Source organism: Odontesthes bonariensis, chromosome 20 (assembly GCF_027942865.1).
Source record: "Odontesthes bonariensis isolate fOdoBon6 chromosome 20, fOdoBon6.hap1, whole genome shotgun sequence".
Classification (NCBI taxonomy): Eukaryota; Metazoa; Chordata; class Actinopteri; order Atheriniformes; family Atherinopsidae; genus Odontesthes; species Odontesthes bonariensis.
The window spans coordinates 21,523,890-21,543,864 of record NC_134525.1 but is presented as its reverse complement, the minus strand read 5'-3'; the positions used below and the strand labels follow the sequence as shown (position 1 = coordinate 21,543,864).

Here is a 19,975-nt window from a genome sequence, read left to right as displayed (position 1 = left end):
TAACTAACTTGAGTGAATGTTGAGGTACTGCACACATCAAGCATACGTAGCATGTTAAATGTTGGCCATTATTCTCCACAGCATCATCAAATTATGCTGTCCAATCACATTCAGAAGATTGGACAGTTTCTGCAGATTTTGCTTTACACAGTGTAAAGACGTTGCTTCGGTTTCTGTGTGTTCACTAATAACTTTAACTTTTTGTAAACAGTGTCTTTCACGCATAGAAATCCTTACGCATGCTTGAATTCTTCTCTACCTTCACAAACTTTAGAACTTTAGAGCTTCAACTACTAACTTTGGGATTACTTTTGAACACCGTTTTCAAAGCTCCAACTCTTTTCAATGCTAATTTTAGGTCATACACAAGTAGATTTAAGAGTTTATTAATATTTTTTTCAAATGGGTAGCTGAGGGTTTAGGTAAGTTGAAAATGCAGCTTAAGCAATTCATTTTAGCATTCGTCTCAGGGACTTCTCAAATTATACCAATCATGTACACAGACTAGAAGAAATACCTAGAAAAGAAACCAGAAGGAACTAACATCAAATCAAATCAAATTTATTTATATAGCACATTTCATGTACAAACAGTTCAAAGTGCTTTACATAAAATAAAAGCATTGCAGCAGGGAGTGCAAGAAGCATTAAAAATACATAAAAGAATATAAAGAGAAAAAAATAAAATCATTTAAATGAATTTAAAAATAGGGCAACAGTCTAGATAAGTTAAAAGATATTTCATGCATAGACACATGAGAAAAGAAATGAGAAATTTAAGTTTCTGGTGAAATCTGTTTCACTTGCTCAAGCACTCTGACAAACTCCAACTGAGGCTATTGGTTTTTCCTCTTCTAGTTAGCCTGCCGCTAATGTCTGTGGCAACAGACTGTAAAAACTTTTAAACACATACAATACATTTTGTCAGACTAATTCCTGCTGACAGGACTCAGTTTGCCCAGCAAAGTATCTAAACCTGCTGTAGTCCTTTTGTCTTCACCCCACATCCTTCTCTCAGTATTTTTCCGTCACCCCCAAAGCTCACACCTCCATAGAACCTCCTCAGGCTTTGTGGAGATGAACTTCCTGGTTCTCATTTCTTCCAGTTTGGAAACCGGTCCCGCCGTCTTCCACAGGATTGAACTCTGAATGTCCCTGCCATAGTTGTGTTAAACATTCCCATGTGTGTCTGCGTTGTGTCCCCTCATTATTTTCAATTGGTGAAAATGGCGTGAAGTTAACATGTTTCAGGGTTATCTGTGTGTCTTGACTGCCCGTACAATGATGTCCCCTTACGTCCTGAGCTCAGAGGGTCCTTCTTGTTCCACGCTGCAGGTTTTCATGCAGACTTAATTGATCCCAGATGAGCTGCGAGTGAACTCAGTGCAACTCCAGCAGAACCCACTGAAATTGGGTTTTTACTGGCACTGAAGCACTGCTGTGTCAAGGGAACCACAGTTCAAACACACTCCCAGCTCCAGATGGTTATGTAGTGAGACCCGATGTGCTCTATGCACTTAACATGTGTGCTTTTCTCCGTCCTCCACCACTGACCCACACAAACCACCTTGGCTGCTTTGTTTTGATGCAGTCTAACCTCAGTAGTATAACTGGGATTCAGATACCTGCAGCTTATTTTTCATGAGCTGATTCTCAGAGTTCAAAGGCTTTGCGTGTCATTAATTTTCCTCAAGGAAAAGAAAACACACACCAGAGGCCCTTACCTTCATTTGTGAATGTCTCTTATTTTACATAGACACAAACACTAAAGAACAAATTTATTTCTGCCCATTCTCATAAAACCACAACCAAACAGTGTGCCAACAATGATCATTTTTAAAAGCAACACCGTGTTGCTTTTAAACTGGGAAACATCCTTGAATTCTTGAACAGTAAAAGACCTTGCTGTCCAACAATATGACAAGTCATAGGCACATTGTTTTCCTGGTCTAACAAAGAGCTGAAAGCCTGATTCCATCGCCATACTAGCTTATGTTGTGCTAGCTTTCAAGATACAGAGCAATCACGCATCACTGGCTGCAAATTTGCTGAGATACAGGGCAACAGTGGCCCGCTGAGAACAGTTGTAGAGAGTTTAGAGTTGCTTACAGCACAAGTGACCAAGCAGACTTTTATCAGAGAAGTCAGTAAATATGACTTGATGTTATTGCTAAAATCATAGAGCCTTGAGGTTCTTGGCTTGTTCGAGCTAAGTTTATACTTCACTCGATTCATTAATGTGTTGCACCAGGAAGTTGGATTTTACAAGACAGCTAGGACATACATTTCAGAAACCACCCACAGAAAATCTGGAAAGAGCTCAAACTGGGTACAAAACAGCTCGTTTCTTCAACATTTGGACCTACATTTGGAGCCAAAGTAATGCCTTCCTCTGCAGCCATTTAAACTTTTTGCATGTGTATTTTACGGGGCCAGTACACGAACAGAACAACTGGAAAAGGCCCAGAAATATTTTATGTGTTAGCCGATGAAAAAAATGTGTCATAGATATACAGTGCAGTTGGTCTGCAGAGCTTGTTCTCTGTGGTGCTGGGCTGTAACATCCTGTGTCTGGAAATATGTCCCATTTAATTTTCTTTGGCACATTTCCTGTCCAAATAACAGTTTTCCTTCATAACTAAAAATAATGTGGTATTTAATCTGTTTACTTGTTCCATATGGGACAACTTTAGGTGGGTTTCTCGGATGTTTAAATGATTGAGGGCAGAAAACCAAAAGTAGCTTTTAATCTATTGATTAAACATCTGTTTTCCAAACAGAAATTTCCCAAATGTGTCAACATCAGTTACTAAGGAGACAGCATTTCCAATTACTACAGAGGATTTGTTTCTTTTTGTAGTCTAGAGACTCAAGACTTGTCTTCTTTTGCATTTACATGCACTTTGTTTTTTTGCAGGGTTAGTTTAGAAAGTAAATAGGTCTTACACTTCAGAGTTTGTTAGCTAACTAGCCCAGCTCTCCTCAGGACTCATAATTAGTCGACCATCTTGCCAACCACTCATTAATTAACATGTTGAATATTTAATTTATACAAAACTAATGTCTGGAAATATAGAATTGGTCAGCCAGTTAGCCAGCTAAGCCAACATGTGGTTACCTGTAGCTTAGCATTTTACTTTATTACAGCAAAAAAGCATCTTGACTCATTTAAGAACATACTTAACAGATCAATTTCAAGCCAACATTAGTGCTTGTGGGACCACAAATAAAATTAGAAGGTATGGATAGATTTACTGCAGCTCATCTTGTTGTTCTGGTGCAAGGTGAAAGCCTTTAGACTTTACTGTTGTCTTAGCTCCTGGGGTAAACAGCTTCCCAGCAGAGGAGCGCATGCCGTCCCCATTTAGAGGAAGTGTCCTCCTGGTGAGGCTGGTGGTAGAAGTGGGCTGCTTCCCTGGAATCCCAGACACATTCCAGAGGAAATGAATGCTGGTGTCGCCTCTGGGGGCGTGAAGCCTCCCTGCAACTGTGTCTGTCTCCGGTGGGTCGTCTTTGATCCGTCTGTTTACTGAAGACCCCTTCAGGTCACTTCCTGTTCCCTGGGGCTTTGGCTTCCTTGCACCCCCAGCCACAGTCTCTGTCACTGACCACCCACTCCATCTTTGCTGAATCAGTGTTTCATCATTCCTTTGTTTCTTTCTCAATATTTTTTCTGTCACTTATATGAAATTTCAGCACAAATCCAATTTACATTTTTTTGCACTTGCTCTTTAAGTCTGTCACAGACTAGATCTTGTCTAATTCAAGAGATTATGTTAATCAAGTCCACCATTATTACATGCCTACAAGACAAGTAGATACATCTGTTGCGATATCTGTCAGAGACTTTCATTAATTCCCCCTCTGATCCCTTTTATATACAATGTCTGTAGTTGCAGGCAGTTTGTCATCCCTGTTTGGTCCGTCAATAAACAAATATGATGAGTCTGCGACATTAACCTTGTTCTTACCTGCTGTCTTTTCTTTGCAGTGGTGCAAAGAGTCGACAGTGTGTCTGAAGGTATTGCAAACTATGGAGGAAAGATAATTGCAGTTGAAACTGATTTAAAAAAGCTGGGTATGTATCTGGGTTTATTTAAAAGTAAAAGCTACAGTGCAATGCCGAGACTTTTTTTGTAAATTATCATGCAAATCTTCAATTCCAGATGATCAAACGGGAGAGAAGTCGGAGAATACCACCACAGAGATTCAGGCTTTCAAGAGCAACATCTGGACACTCCAGAGGCAGCTGTCTGCGGTGGAGGAACGTATCCACAGCGATCAAGTTAAGCTGAATCAGCTGCAAAGCATTGGCTCAGACATCCAAAGCAGCCAGGGCTCCATTCAGGGACTGCTTAACAGCAACACAGCCACCTTGCGCTCTGTAAATGGCACCCTGCAGTCCTATGGCAGCATCATCGGGGGTCTGCAGGAGGACACAGCCAGGCTGCAGAGAGAATTTCAGCAGCACGTCAAACTCCAAAATCAGGCACTGTTCAGCATCAGCAATCTGAATCTTACTCAGGCCCAACAGAGAGGCCTCATTGCTGCTCTGCAACGCTCAGTGGATGATACAAGCCAGGCTATTCAGAAAATGCGCAGTGACTTTCAGAGCTTGGAGCAGACAACCCGACAGACGCGTTCTGATGCTCAGTGGCTTCGCAGCAAAGTAGAAAACCTGCAACTCATGGCCAACAATGCCTCAACTTTAGCTAAGGCCAATAATGACAGCCTGGAGGATGTTGGGGCGCAGATCGCTTTCATGGCCAGCCAGCTCCAGAACACCAGCAGCCTTGCAGATTCTCATGACCAGACCTTGCGTGAGATCATGGACCAGCAGAGGGACTTCGGCAATCTTACGTCCACAAAGTTTGACCGCCTTGAGGTGCGGCTGGATGAGTCGGAGCAGAATATGGACCGCGTGACTGGCAACATCAGCTTCACCACACAGCTTTTGGGCGCCATCAACCTTAACCTGAACGACTTGCGCACTTGTTCCGAGACAGTCGATCGTCACTCAGACTTGCTGCAGAATCTCAACAGCAGCGTGACGGATGTGAGGACAGATGTGTCCAGTCTGAGGCCGCAGCAGGAAGAGCTGGCAGCACGTTTGGACAAGGAGGTCACTAGCCTGTCCATAGTCATGGAGGAAATGAAGCTGGTGGACACCAAACACTCACAACTAATAACCAACTTCACTATTTTACAGGGTGAGAGATGTATGGTTGTTTGAGTTGTACAAAAGAAATGTTAGTTTTAAAGTTCAAGAATTATTTCCCTTTTCCTTTTGAAACACTGTTTTCTGCTCATGCACAAGCTGAGGTCAGATCTTAAATTAACATAAAAGTTTCAGTTTTTCCATTTTTTTTGGATAGATAGATAGATATGCCAAAATGTGAAGTGAAGCTAACTGTTTTTCATGGGCTTCCATGTGAAATACATAAAAGCTTTCTCTGCAAGCTGACATTATGTGTTATGTTTCAGGCCCCCCTGGACCCAGAGGGCCAAGAGGGGACAAAGGACCTCAGGGACCAACTGGCCAGACGGGTCAAAAGGGAGAAAAAGGAGAAAAGGGAGCTCCAGGGATAAGAGGACCTAGAGGGGAGGAAGGTAATCCAGGACAACCAGGGTTCCAGGGGGTGAGGGGCCTCCCCGGTGTACCTGGTAGCCCTGGGTCCAAGGGCTCTCGAGGGTCAGGAGGCAGGGCCGGACCTTCTGGATCTAAAGGAGAGCCAGGGTCTGCTGGTCTGCCTGGAAGAGATGGACAACCTGGTCCACAGGGGCCACAAGGTCCACCAGGCATCCGTGGTCCAATTGGACCAGCTGGGGAGCAAGGACCAAGAGGACTGCCAGGACCTGTGGGGCCCCCGGGGCCAGTTGGACCACCAGGGCAACCAGGAATCCCACATCATAGTCCAGTAATTCCTTTTGGGCCTGTGTCACTGCAGGATGAGGCAGTGGCTCCTGCACTGTGGGCCCCAGGTACAACATAACTCATTGATTTGTGTTAGCAGCTTCGCAATGTAGATTGTTCTAGATTTCTGCAGAAACATTTACGTAAGTTTAATTATGTTTTCATCAAAATCCTCAAAGTGGATCTCATGCATGGTGTCCAAACTCTTTAGGGATGGTTTTGTAAACTTTTCCAGCCTGATGACCCTTAAATGAATTGGTAATCCTGGATGTTTAAATACTTCTGCCACTCTTCTTTATCTTCTTATAGGCCTGAAAATATACTTGTGTTTTAGGTCATAGTTATTTGGAAACCCCCAAGCACCTCTATAAGTTAAAGGAGATAAATATAAGATAGACAGTATATAATCATACAGGAATTTTATGTGCACGGCTAGACCATTTTATCAGCTGTTGGTAACTATAGGCTGGAAAGTAAACTGATCAACTGTAATCATCGGTAGTATGCTTCCATTTTCATATATTCATTTAAACAAATGGATGTGTTGCAGGTTGCCCTGTCGAGTGGTTGAACTACAGAAACAAGTGCTACTTTTTTTCCAAAGACCTTCACAGTTTTGATGACGCAAAAGCAAGCTGTCTATCGAGGTCTGCATCGTTACTGATCATCAACGACACGGAGGAGCAGGTGACATGAAAATCCAGTCATTTTTGGTGAATTCATGCCGCTTTTTAAAAAAAATTCTAAATTGTGACTGGATGCTCCCTCTGTCCTCACTCAGAAATGGCTTAAGAAGCAGACGTTAGGAAAGGGTTACTTCTGGATGGGTCTGACAGACAAGGAGGAGGAGAATGTGTGGCGCTGGCTGGACGGGACTGAGCCTGCTTTCACGTCAGTAATAAATCATTATCGGCACACAAATTCTGTCCCCCAAATGGATGTTTTGTTTAGGAAACATGCTTATTTTCAGTGCTAGTGTTCTACACTGTCACCCAGCTCGTTGTTGTGGACTCAGAAAGCATTCAGATGAATGGTAAAGCTTACAAGACTGCAAATAAATGAGAGCTCAGTACTCAATCAGTTTTTTACATAAAGGCCAAGGCGACCTCAGATCTGCTGTCAGGTCTAACCATTTCAGAGGAGGAATTTTGAATGGAAATCTCTGGATCAGTTTTATTTTATTCTCCTGTCCACCTGCTGTAAATGAAACCCTGTAAATGTATTGTGTGATCGCCCCCTGTTGTCTGCCTGCAGAAATTGGAAGCCAGGACAACCTGACAACTGGGGCCACAGCCACGAAAGAGGAGAAGACTGCGCGGGACTCATCCACGAAGGGTTATGGAACGATTTCTTCTGTGAAGATCTCATAAGCTACATCTGTGCGAAGGAAATGGAGACCTGTACGTTTGCTTCTGTGTCTGCTCTTATCTGGTGAGTTTTGACTGCTCATTAGTAATTTCAAGTTTTTTCTCTCGTTTTTGTTCCCGCAGCAAGATCTACTGGATCATAGCGATGTGTTGAAAGGGAGCGCACAGTATGCAGCTAGACTTCATCCATGTGGCTCTTGTCGACTGACGCAGCACACGGGACAGTCCGTACAGAGAGAACAAAGGGACGGTTTTGAATTCGGGACCCGGGCAGCAGCAGCAAACGTCTCTCTGGTGCTTTCTCCTCCAAAATGAAGCCAATCCGTCATTACCAGCAAGTGCAATACAGCAAGGCAACCAAAGGAGGAGGAGAATCTGTGTTTGTTATTTTTTTTATAAATTACCAAATCACCAACTGATTTATATGAATATATATTTTTATGGTTATGTGAAATACATTTTATGTAACTGTACTCCTTGTACAACTAAATATATGAATGTATATTTTATTATGCAATGTATGTAGGCAGGTATGAATGCTATACAGCCAAATGGACTTACTGTAATGCTTTTTTATGTTACTGAGAAAGAAAAGGTGCAAAATGATGCGCGAAAACATGTCGCTGATATGCTGTCTTCAAGAAATCTCCGATCTTACTAACCTCATGTCTATATAATGTTTTCATTTAAGCCTAATTAGGGATAAATTACAGATGATCTGAAGAAAATGACAGTAAAATCGAGTTTTGGTCAGTAGGTTTATACTTTAATACTATGTGGATCTTTGTTGTTTCTATGAATAGAAATCTGTCCAGTACAAATTGAAAATGTGCCATTTCCTGCACTCAGGTTTAAATTGAAAATGAAGAAAAAAAACTAATAAATCCATAAAACCCCTGGAGTGTTTATATTCAGTTTGACTTTCTATATTTACAGTGATGTCATAAAGAAAGTGCACCCTCCTTTAATGTTAGGATATTTTAGAAAACCATTTAGTCCTTACCAGGTTTCAAAATGAAGAAAATGTAATCTCAGATGAACATCACAGATTAAACCATGTCATTACTTAACAAAAAGTAAGCCAAAATAACTGGTTCAATAGGAGTTAGAAGTATAAGTAGCAGCCAGGTGCTGTGAATCAAATGTGCTTGATTAATCGATCATCTGTAAGTGTGACCACCTCTCTAAAAGCAGGAGCTTTGTCAGTTTGCTGGTCTGCAGCATTCAGAAGTGTGTTAAAACATTGCCAAGGAGGGAATACTGCAATAATGATTTTAGAGAAGCAATTGTTGCTGCCTATCAATCTGGGAAGGGTTATAAAGCCATTTCCGAACTATTTGGAATCCATCATTCTACAGAGAAAAAGATTATTCACACATGAAAAACTACTTCTGCATTTTCGTTTAGTTTTTGGTGAATAATGACACAGTGCAATTTGTCAGGTGCTGTTCTTCTCCTGAGGCTGTAGACCTCCTTTTTTACTGTTACATGACTGTAACATGCAGACAAACAATGGGAAGTTCATCACAAAACTCTCCTAAGTGTTTTAGAATTGAGTTTATTGATTTTTCACAAATAGGTGTTTTCACATTTTTATTGTTCTTTTTCCCTTGAAAAACACGTTTCCCATTGTATTAAACATTGTTGTTTGTCTCATCTCTAACCAAGACTGTTAGCAAAATTCTTGATTCTCTTAGTTGTCCGCAGTCTATGCAGTTCCCTGACTAACATCTCCTCTCAGTCATTTCACATCCTGCTTTCTGGCTTTAGGTCAACTCCAATCACTCCTTCAGCTGCACAGAAGATTGAAATGATCTTACAATAGCACCTTTATTGGGAGGGAGCATAACTACCTTTCTATTAGTACGGACACCAGATTCTTTACGTTATAAAACAGACAAGACACTGACCAAAGACTGCGAGTGCTTACAGAAAACTTAAATTGTAGTCTGACTGTACCTACAGCGGCCTACATAAAACACTTCTACCTCCGTGAGGACTCTAATTAGTTTAAGATGCACTCTTGTAAATGAACTCGACACAGTAAACATTGAAACATAAAAGAATGCAGGAGCTAAGCCAAGCAGAGTGTTAAGTTTGAGCTGTGTTTGCTCTAAGTGATACAGTATGTGAATAAATTAAGAAATATGCTTCTTATTAACCGCTCCCTTCACATTGTGTCATTTACACGTCAGGTAAAACAAACATACACAAAAGCAGCAGCACATTGTCTAAATGCTGATTTATTGTTGAGGTATGATAGAACGGTGAATATCCTCTCTTTTGAAACCTTATTTTAAGCAGCCACACTGCTTTATGAATAAAATCTGTCGTGGAATACATTTAAAATATGATGAATCTGGCAATTTGGTGGGCCGAGGGACGACTCAGAGCACAAAACATACAATCTTCATTCCATATTTCTCCATCAGGGTGCAGTGGTGTGGCTCATTGCTTGTTTCTCTTCAGTGCAACCAGATGCTGTAAAGTTGGTGGGTGAACAAAGGACTCAGGATTTCTTAGTGCTGAGACATGATGCCAGGCTTCTAGCTCAAGCTCCAGCAATATTTTGGACTGTAAACATCTTGCCAGATTACCATTCGGACAGGAATTAATCCTGCTCTCAGAGTCAGTTATTTTAACTCAGTGCTGATGGAGTCCCACGGTTCTGTCATTTCTGCTCATCGCTGGTTGTAGCGCTCGTCAGGCAGGTCGTCAGCTGCTCTTCGGGTCCCTCGCAGTGGAGAATGTTAACGTCTGGAAGGTGAGATGGAGATGGAGTGGAGGTGAGGTGAGGGTGATGTGGAGGCAGGCTGGCTCAAACGAAGGCATGAGGTGGTGCTCGCCTAGTCGTCCTTCTCCACTATGACTTCCCCATGAAGCACCCTCCTCCTCTGCCGCAGCATGTGGAAGTAGAGCTGAGGAAACACTGCGAGGAACAGAAATATCACTGAGAAATGACAACTTTGATCGTTTTTCGAGCAAGAAGGGCTGAAAAAGTCAAACAGAACAGAGAGATGATCAATTGTTTCCTATTTGAACAGTGCAGGTAGAATTTTTCCTGTTGCAGTGAGAGGAAATGAGGGTTAATAATGTTGCATGTGGGTCCGTTCACTGTGAGGCACCTTCATACCTTCTGTTTCTAAAGAGCAGAACACAAACTGCTTCTGAGACATCATTTAAGATGCTCTTTCAGATTCTGCTTCACATGCCATAAAACAACCCTACTTCTGATAAAAAGTCGTTCAAAATGGGAACAAAAACACTATTTAAACAGGATTTAAGCCTGACTTAATCTGCTGAAGAGTGTGGGGGCTCTTTTTTCCTATTTGCTCCTCTTTATGGCTCAGGGAGAAGACAAATCATTCCCAAATGGCAAGTTAATGAACCCCGCATTGCCAAAATTCAAGTGTAGATATGCTAAATTGATAAACATGAAAGTATTGGTTATTCATAACGCACTAAACGTTTTAAATGGGTGACAGGTCTTGAATGCACCTGTTTTACCAGCACCTGATTTTGTCAGTTTTGTACCTGGACACCGAGTGCTACGGACTGTTTGACCAACTCGAAAACACAAACAAACATGTCTGAAATGGTGAAGAGCTGTTGCATGATTGACCACCTGATTAAAAAAAAAAAAAGACTTTTCTTTGTGGAAGATTCTAAAAAGTAAAGCAAAGTGCGCCAGACGGATTGCTGCAACTCAACTGGAATCCAAGGAATGTGAATTTGCAGTAAACACTTTGTATCCTGACTGTAAAGAATTTCAGTAATAATCATGAATGTACAATATTTTGACAAACTGTACATAGATTGTTTACTGTCTCCTGTTTCTAACCTTCGTGAATGCAATATTTTTTCATTTGACGGAAAAAACATGATAGAAAAAAAACATCTGTAACAATGCTCCTTTTGATTATTTTCAGATTGAGTTCATCATTGTTATTTGGATGGATGGCTGAATGGCACTCTAACCTGCCTTTACAATCCTGATCTAAATACCGATATAAGCGGGGAAAAACCAAGTTGAAAAGGCAAATAATTTGCACCCAAAACATTTTAACAGTCCCATATCTGTGCTCACATATCACATTAAATGATCTGCAAATCATTGCATTCTGTAGCAGGTGTCTAAAGTGTTCAGTACAGGAGAGAAATAATCCTTACGTGGGATGTAGGACAGCATGACGATGATAAGGCAATAGTAGTAGTCAAACGACACGTTATATTTGCTGGGGAGCCTCATGGAGTACATTCCAGATCTACGCACGAATGGCAGAGCAGCATAAATGGTGAGAAGCTCTCCAACGACTCCCAGCGGGTACAAGATGATGAAAAGGTTGTATCTGCCGCAAAAAGAGAAAAGAGAGTAAAATGTTTTCAAAATTTATGAGCACATACTAATGCATTCACACACGAAGGCAAGCCCAGACCTGAAGTCAGAGTGAGAGAATGTTAGCACGTGCACGCTCAGCACAAGCTTTCCAGCTGCTGCAAAGACTTGATCCTTAAATTTTGAGCTAAAGCAGAGAAATAAACGCGATGTGCTGATATGGCCAGATCTAACACATGATAAAAAAAAGGGACAGAGTAAAAAAGGTTTTGCCTGATCACAGTTTTTCCAAACTGGTCCACTGAACTGCTGTTTGTCTTGACAATATATATATATATATATATGTATATATATATATATATATATAAAACATGTAAAAACTTTGAAAGCTTCAATGTGTGGAAGATATGATAAGAATAAGAAAGAGTAAAAAGAAAAACATGGAGGCAAAGTTTCACTGTGGATGTTTAAATAAATAACAATTCTTAGCTTCTACTTTTACGCTACTTGGATGTGCTGTTTCAGAACCGATAAAAATTAGGAGGCAGCGGAAATGATGATGGGTGGTGACTAAAGCTTGGAACAGAGAGCCAGGCATTTGATTTGGCACATTGTAGTAGTAGGTTAAGGTGCAAGATCAGGGTGTGTGTAATTTAGGCCTCAGTGACAGTTACTACACAATCAGTACATGCACTAGTTATTTAAAGCCACAGTAACCCTTGAATGCATAGATTGTCTTTTTAATTTGTTCCTACAGTATGTCGATATTTAAACATTATTTAGCATAAAGAAGTAGCTTACTGTTAAAGCTGGATTTACTTTAACTTCAACTGCAAAGTCTAGTCACACAGTGCATGTGGGAGATAGCGTGCCAACTTTTGTGACAAGAGTGCTCTGTCATACAGCACAGCATGCCATGACTCAGGACTGCAGGGATCCTGCTTTTAGTCTGGACCACAGCAAAGGCTCGGGGTAGCGTCTCGGCGGATGTGAGAGAAATGTTGGGTGAACATTCCATGACCAAAACAGAAGGTCTTAAAAACAGGAGCAGCTGAACATGAGCCCTCTCTGGGGGCCTAGCGTCTCCTCAATGCTTAAAGAAAGACGTGAAGGGTGGGGGGTAGGGAAGAGAGTCCGCTTAGTTTGCAAGAATCAAGAGCAGAGACAAAGGAAAGGCTGGCACAGAGCTGGGTGGACCCCTGAGCATCACATGATGCATGGAAATAGAAGAAAAAAATTTGCATTTTTGCAGGTAGGCCTCTGTTAGCTTAAACACTGAGACAGAAATGTCTCGCTTTGTTAATGAGTTGATGTGCACTATTCTGTAGAGAGGTAGATGGCCCTCTCTGCGATGCCAAGTTTGTGTGTTGGACCGCAATCAGTGTGTAGAGCTGGCGTTCCTCCAAATAGCTCCGATTTCAGATGAGCTCCTGCCAGGGCAGACAGTTACGTCACAGGTGCAGCAGAAGGCAGAATGATGTCACTTCAGCTGAGACACTTTCATTGGGAAACGCTTCAATTTTAGGTTTTATCTCCTGACAGTTGAGGATTTGAATTTTCTAAAGTTCCCGTTAGACAGCCATTTTTTTGTTTGTTTATGTTTTAGAATCAAGTTAAAACCCATAATACAGTCATGCAGTTTATCTCTTCATTGCTATCAGTGTTGTCAGAGCACAATACCAGCAGTTAGTACTGTTCATCCACTCATAGATCATGTCTAATGAGGTGCTAATCAATACACACGAGATAGGCAATCAGTACACACACTGCTGCACCACTTCCTGGTGCAAAAGTCAGTCTCCGCCCAGAAAGGGAATCAGGGGAAAAATCACCACATCAGGCCGACATGCTCACACACAATGTCTGACAGTAATAAGGATTCATCACAGCCACGGCTAACAGCATCACCACCTGGCCCATTTGATGAAGTACGGCAGGTGGTTGAGCAGTTTGAATGTGTAGTAGGAATATCTGGTAATTTCTGTCACAGTCCACACGACCAGGAACAGGATTACGCTTTCTTCATTCTGGATCTTCAGCAAAATATACACAGTTATAAGTTTGCAAAGCCGACAGATGCTGTACTCACTGGTCATGTCATATTATTGGCGACGACGTGTGAAGTAGTAGATATTTTACTATGCTAATAGATTCAGCTTTAAAAAGTCTACCTTGCAGCGACAAACTAAGAATTTAATCTAAAAATGGTGCCGTTTTTCAGTCGAGACTTGGCGTAATATTCACCTGTCTGATGCCGTTAGTGACAAACCAAACCATGAAAATCCGTGAACACACTTGAACCCCAGTTACAATCACAGAAGTCCTCACAATTCCTGCAGCAGAGCCAGGGAAAAAAATAGATAAAATCAGCTTCCATACAGACATTGGATTGGAGACAAATGTATTGAGATTTTAACAAAAAAAAAGGACAAAATAAACACATACCTATAGCACAATGTCCCACCTGGAAGACAAAACATACAATACGGTTAGTTAAGTGTCTCTCTCTCTTGTTCTCTTCTCTTATTGTACTCAAAGTCTTACCTCAACTAACGCAAAGGTCTGGAAAAACTTTAATGTCCTTGCTATACTTCTGTACAGACCCTTGTGTGTGCCTTTCTTGATGTAGAAGCGCATCATTGCAATGGCCAAAACCAGCCACCTGCACAAAAGAATACAAGAAAAACAATCCCAAAAAAACGTACAGGCATCGATTTGTGTAAACAAAGCAGAGTTGCAGAAAGAGTCAACAGGCTGTAAAGGACCGACGGCCTTTTCAAACATTCACAGTAAGAAATAACCCTGATAGAAGCAGACGCTGCTTCAGTGGGAATAAATGAGAAAATACACATTATTTTGGAGATCTATTTGCACCTTGTGGATGACCCAAATCACAAAATGTGTCCTTTTATATCAACACAATTAATATACAGCACATCAGAATATAGTAAAAATAAATTATTATTCAGTAATAAAAAGTAATTCCCCGTTTTTGTGAGAAATCCATTTAATAAATGCCTGAGCAGTGAAGGCACTACATCACACTGAAGCAGAATGATGTAAAAACCCAAAAGGGCAACAACTGCAACAACTTCCACAAAGGCCCCATTAAACCACCCTTCTGTACATCAGATTTATCACCATCTCTGAGGTTGGACAACATACATAAGTCATAGCCTGAAAATTAATATGTAATGCTCATAAATTCAGTCCAAATCACAACTTGTGCTCTATACGACCAACATTAGAAACAAAACACTTACTCAAAGTTGTATTTATGCACACAATGTTCAGTACTTTATTCTGTCACATTAAAGAAAGAAAGGCCTTTCACTACTTACATTCTAACTAAAGAACCTAAAGAAGAGCGATCCATAGCTGGGTTGTCAGTTTTTGAACCATGAGACTAAACAACCGCTGAAATCAATTATTCTTTGACGCACACTCAGTTTCAGGCAAAGTTGAGTTAAGCAATGGCCACAGCAGGTATATTGGACACTTTTTATCATACGACAAAATATTCAAGACAATCTGCAGCTTCCAACTTTGTCTGTATAGCGGCATTAGCTGAGCAGACGTCGTCTTTAAATTACTTGGATGGAGATTTTGCCAGATTATGCAGTGGTTATGAAATCAGGTTTTTATTAGAGCAGAGCAACAGTCTGGAATCGTTTTAGGTGACTTCAACTTAACTTGCAGTCATAGTGGGCTGATTTTCAGTAATAATTTCTAACCGGCCGTCTGATAGAAAAAAACAAGAAAAACGTGATCGGGAGCAGCTTTATTGGGAATTCAGCTATATAAGTATACAGTAAGGATTTGCTGTTTTTACAAAAAGATGGAGCTTTGGGGCATGTGTAGAGATCCCAGGCCCATTTGAGTCTTTTTGAGTGCATTCACACAAGAATAATTTGATCCCCAGTCAGATTTTCTGGGGGTGATAGTCCGGTTTTCAGAGGACTCACGTGATCACATGCATTTTAAAAGCCCAAATAACAATTCTTCATCTTCACTACACTTTAGGCAGCAGATGGACAGAACCAAAGGTGGAGTCTGCTTTACCTGAGCCTGCATCTGTCTGAGGTTTTTTTCTTGAAAGCTGTCATCAAGCGCTGCTCAATTTGTTGAAAACAGTGCAGCCTTTACCCTCTTTTGCAAATTGCCTAGACATGAGCTACTGTATGTTTCTTCTAGCGTTTTATGAATGAAACTGAATTGAAACTGAATCAACCTATAGCTGGTGCAAAACTTTGTCATAACGTAAGCCAGCAGAGAAAAAAAAAGACGTAGGATGAGAATTCACTGGTGATGACTGACTTGATAAAACTTCTCAGTAGTTTTCTCCTATTTCTGAGCTGATCTGTTTTTTTTCTCGTTTGTGGTCAAAAACATCTCATGGTACCACTAACCTTTTATTAACTTACATGTGAACCAAACACATGAACCAAACAGATGAACAGGACATAACACAGAGTGGGGAAAAAAAAAACAATCAGTGAAGATCGAAAACGTTCAAATATAAAAAATGAATGTAGTGATTTCCTAATAATTTAAACCTTACATTTAAAGGATAAGACCGGTTTTTTGACATTGGGCCCTTGATTTCACATTATAGCATGATGTTCTACTCACCCCTGCTTGTTGTTGGTCATTTGGAGCTGTTCCGAAGATATTCGAGAGGTGTCTGGCTGCTCTCTTGAGATATTCGGCCATGAAACGGTTTCCTATGGGCAAGCTTATACAGGCACAAACTATGCTGTTTATAATTTATTAATTACTGTACACTAGCACTGATAACGTGGAGGTGCGTCGCTTACTTAAAAAAATCCGGGTTATTGTAATTTTGATTTTTTCGTCGTAAAGTGGGTGTTACTGACGTCATTGTCGTGCTACTGCCACAGACAGCCCACAGACCTGCTGCCTATTTATTCATTCGGCTAAAATTCAAAATTAGTAACCCGGATTTTTTTAAGTAAGCGACGCACCTCCACGTTATCAGTGCTAGTGTAGAGTAATTAATAAATTATAAACAGCATTGTTTGTGCCTGTATAAGCTTGCCCATAGGAAACCGTTTCATGGCCGAATATCTCGAGAGAGCAGCCAGACGCCTCGCGAATATCTTCGGAACAGCTCCGAATGACCAACAACAAGCAGGGGTGAGTAGAACATCATGTTATAATGTGAAATCAAGGGCCCAATGTCAAAAAACCGGTCTTATCCTTTAACTGGAAAATAGAACAAGGCAACATATCAATGGTTGAGATTGAATGTTCTTTTGAAAATGATATGCGGTTTTGTTGCCAGCTACATGTTTAAAAGAAATAAGGACAGGATTATGACTTGTGTCACCACTTCCTCTTGTAACAACAAAGAGAAACATTTACCCATCCTTGCTTAATAAGTGATTTCAGCTGCTCAGGAGGTCAGAGCCCCCTTTGGTCATGTTTTTAATTTCCTGATGCTCCAAATATTTTCCAAACAGGTCCAGACTACAGATAAACAAGTTTAGCACCTCGACCACAGAGCCCCATACTGCTGTAGCACGTGCAGAATCTGGTTTCGGTGTCGTCTTGCTGAAATAAGCAAAGTCTTCTCTGAATATTAGTTGACTGGTTGGAAGCTTAGGCTTCTCAAAAACCTGTAAAAATCATTATTTAACATTAATGATGCCTTCACAGACGTTCAAGTTACCCTTAAGATGTGCAGTGATGCAGGCCCATTCCATCCCGGCTAATAGCTTTTTAACTGTACACTGAAAACAAGCAGGATGGTTTCTCGATTCTTTAGTTCTGCGAACACATCACTCGTGATTTCCATCATGCATTCAAAATTTGGATTGGTCAGACAACAGGCCAGATTTCTACTGGTGTTGCTTCTGGTTCTTGATGTTTTTCTTCTCAACAAAGTCAAGATTTAACTTTCACTTGTGAACCATGTTTGTTCACTGCAGGTAGTTTTCAGAAGTGTTCCTGAGCCCGTGCAGTGATTTCCGTGACATAATCATGTATGTCTTTAATGTAGTGCTGCCTAAGTCTGAAGAGTTCCACTATTCAATGTTATTTTTCAACCCTTGCACTTGTGCACAGAGATTTTTCTGGAATCTCTGGACCTAATAATGCAGATTTATCTCTTAAATATTTACACCCCTCCACTACCTCCCCACTCTTTTGCAGAGAGTGAGGAACCCTTTGTTGAAAAGTGGGCGCTCTATTAATCCACTAACACAAGGCAGACCTGCTGAAAACAAACCTAATCACTTGTCTATAATTGTTACCCCTTTCAAAGCCTTTTTGAAGCACAATCTTGAAGTTGAAACTGAACGCCATATTTTCAAAAACGCACAAATATTTCACTGTTTCAATTCAGTGCTAAAGCCTGCACCAAACTGGGGAAAAAAAGATGCATAAATACACTATTTCCTGTGCTTGGAATCCAGCCGAAAATGAGGGAGCTGGTTTTATGAAACAGCTTCAAAGAAGTTGTTAATAATTTGGAGGCAGGAACATCTGGCTGCCAGTCTTGTGGCTGACTATAATTGCCCCTGATATATCTTTACATCCTTTAGTTTTGATCCGTATGATTGCTTTCGTCTCTGTACTTCAGCCATACAATATGAACATACTGTTTGTACATCATAGTGGGTCAATTATGTGTGTACTGTTGTGTAATAAGTGTTGATTGGACTTCTGGGGCACTCGGAAAATGGATTTTAAATCTCGAGGGTTTTATTTTTTCAGGTCAAAGAAATGAAACTAACAATAAAACAGGCTTATCATTAGTGCCTTCGTGTTTACGTCTGCCTGTACTGTATGCTCGCACTTTAGTTGAGTTTTTGGTGTTCACACTGCTGTGTTGTATGTTTGGTGCGCACTGGGTGAATGTCTTAATCAACGAGATTCTGTATCTCACCCACATTCTTTTTTTTTTTTTTTTGGGGGGGGGCATCAGATCCGTGTATTTTTCAATGTCCTTCAATGCACGTGACATGGTCAAATGTGCCATAAATCACGACCGTTAAATATTGCAGTTGAAATCATTTTATAAATCACTGCATTGTGTTTTGTACATTCTGAACAGCGTTCCAAAAACCGACAACGGAGTTCAATAAGGGGGCCGCTTGCTCCATAACTCTTACAGATGCGTCTTTAAAAAAAAAAAGTAACTAAATTAGGCACGCAATCAAAAAAAAAGATGGACTGGATAGGTTTTATTTGGGCTGCACTGGGTGAAAAATGTTATTAAAAATCTGCCCAGCGAGCAGTTCACAGTCGCGGCTCCAGTGTCAGCAGCGCGCTCCGGCTATACTTATCACTGCAACTGTCGGACCCAGTGTGGGCCTTGACGCTGACACCATGCAGTCAGCCCTATTTGGACACGGCTTCAGCGCCAGTCTGTCACTTCAAACCAACCGCCGTTCATTCATTTTCCAACAGTCACTCAAGCCCCGGCTCGCTTTTCACTAAATCTGCTCTTCGCTGGCAACCTGCTCGCCAAAGTTTCCCCCAGTTCCAGCGCCGACGAGCCGCTAAATCCGGCGAGCTGAACAGGCACTTTCGGCTTGACACGGACACACACGCAGTCCTATAAACAGCAACACACGCTTACAGTTTTTTAGGGAGCGGTAAAACTTTTCCGCTTTTCCTTATTAAAAGGCGACACGGGCGGAATAAACGCACGTACCCGGCGGTCATGGCGATGTTGTAGAAAGTGAGCCATGCGGTAGCGACGGCGCTTTTCGTTCTCCTCTTGTTGTTGTTTTCCTTCTCCTCAACTGTGCCGTCCTCCTCGCTGGACGCCATGGCACCGGGGGCAGGGTGGGGAAGTCAGGAAGGGAGCTGACAGCTGGGGCTGGTAGGGAGGGGAGCAGCGGGGTCATTCATCCATCTATCTATCCGCCCACGGATCCCTTCACTCCAGTGAGACAAGTGCGTGGCCTGCCGGTGGGCCAGGCACTGCTCAGCAAAGTCAGCTTGTGAAAACTCTGAATGTGTTTATATTAAATAAACTTCTTTGTCTAATCTGGAAGTCCTACTGATGCGTATTAGCCCTTTTGAAGAAGCCCACGGCTGCTTAATTTTCCCATCTAGTATAATATAATTTCTCATGGTAATCCAACTACTTCGAGTTAGATTTGGAGGATAAAAATAAAGAATAAATTTGAGGATCTAATATACCTTATTTGGAAAATTCTTGGACTATGTACAATCCCGAAAATGTATAAAAACACAATGCAATGGTGAGCAAATCTTGTCAGCCAACATTTTATTCCAAGTTGAACACAGAAAACATGTCAAACGTGTTGACAGGGAGACACGTTAGTGTTTAATGAAAAAAATATCAGCTCATCTTGAATTTGAA

General features: G+C 41.2%; 2 protein-coding genes across 2 annotated transcripts in view; one reads left to right on the top strand and one right to left on the bottom strand.

Annotated features, from left to right (window-relative positions):
• LOC142369705 (collectin-12-like) overlaps positions 1-8,585 on the top strand; it is a 45,215-nt gene extending 36,630 nt beyond the window's left edge. The window contains exons 4-10 of the mRNA XM_075452040.1: positions 3,991-4,077; positions 4,166-5,209; positions 5,484-5,981; positions 6,464-6,600; positions 6,695-6,804; positions 7,168-7,313; positions 7,404-8,585. Of these exons, the coding sequence (XP_075308155.1) occupies positions 3,991-4,077; positions 4,166-5,209; positions 5,484-5,981; positions 6,464-6,600; positions 6,695-6,804; positions 7,168-7,313; positions 7,404-7,423 (2,042 nt within the window). The 3' untranslated portion in view covers positions 7,424-8,585. The remainder of the gene's footprint in view (positions 1-3,990; positions 4,078-4,165; positions 5,210-5,483; positions 5,982-6,463; positions 6,601-6,694; positions 6,805-7,167; positions 7,314-7,403) is intronic.
• A 237-nt stretch (positions 8,586-8,822) lies between these two features.
• Positions 8,823-19,481, bottom strand: hacd1 (3-hydroxyacyl-CoA dehydratase 1). Its single transcript, XM_075452041.1, has 7 exons — positions 19,298-19,481; positions 14,161-14,278; positions 14,062-14,080; positions 13,861-13,949; positions 13,528-13,649; positions 11,451-11,629; positions 8,823-10,209 (listed from the first exon to the last, which is right to left on the bottom strand). The coding sequence occupies exons 1-7, from the start codon at positions 19,414-19,416 to the stop codon at positions 10,127-10,129; spliced, it is 729 nt and encodes a 242-aa protein (XP_075308156.1). The 5' UTR covers positions 19,417-19,481; the 3' UTR covers positions 8,823-10,126.
• Positions 19,482-19,975: the final 494 nt, after the last annotated feature.

Bases quoted from the DNA above. Each gene is read 5' to 3' on its own strand.
- hacd1 (XM_075452041.1), bottom strand. From the start codon at position 19,416: ATGGCGTCCAGCGAGGAGGACGGCACAGTTGAGGAGAAGGAAAACAAC. The intron at 13,650-13,860 runs GTGAATATTACG...ATTTTGCTGAAG, and splicing joins TCACTAACGGCATCAGACAG to ATCCAGAATGAAGAAAGCGT. The intron at 11,630-13,527 runs GTGGTGATGCTG...TTTTTGCGGCAG, and splicing joins TACTTCATCAAATGGGCCAG to ATACAACCTTTTCATCATCT.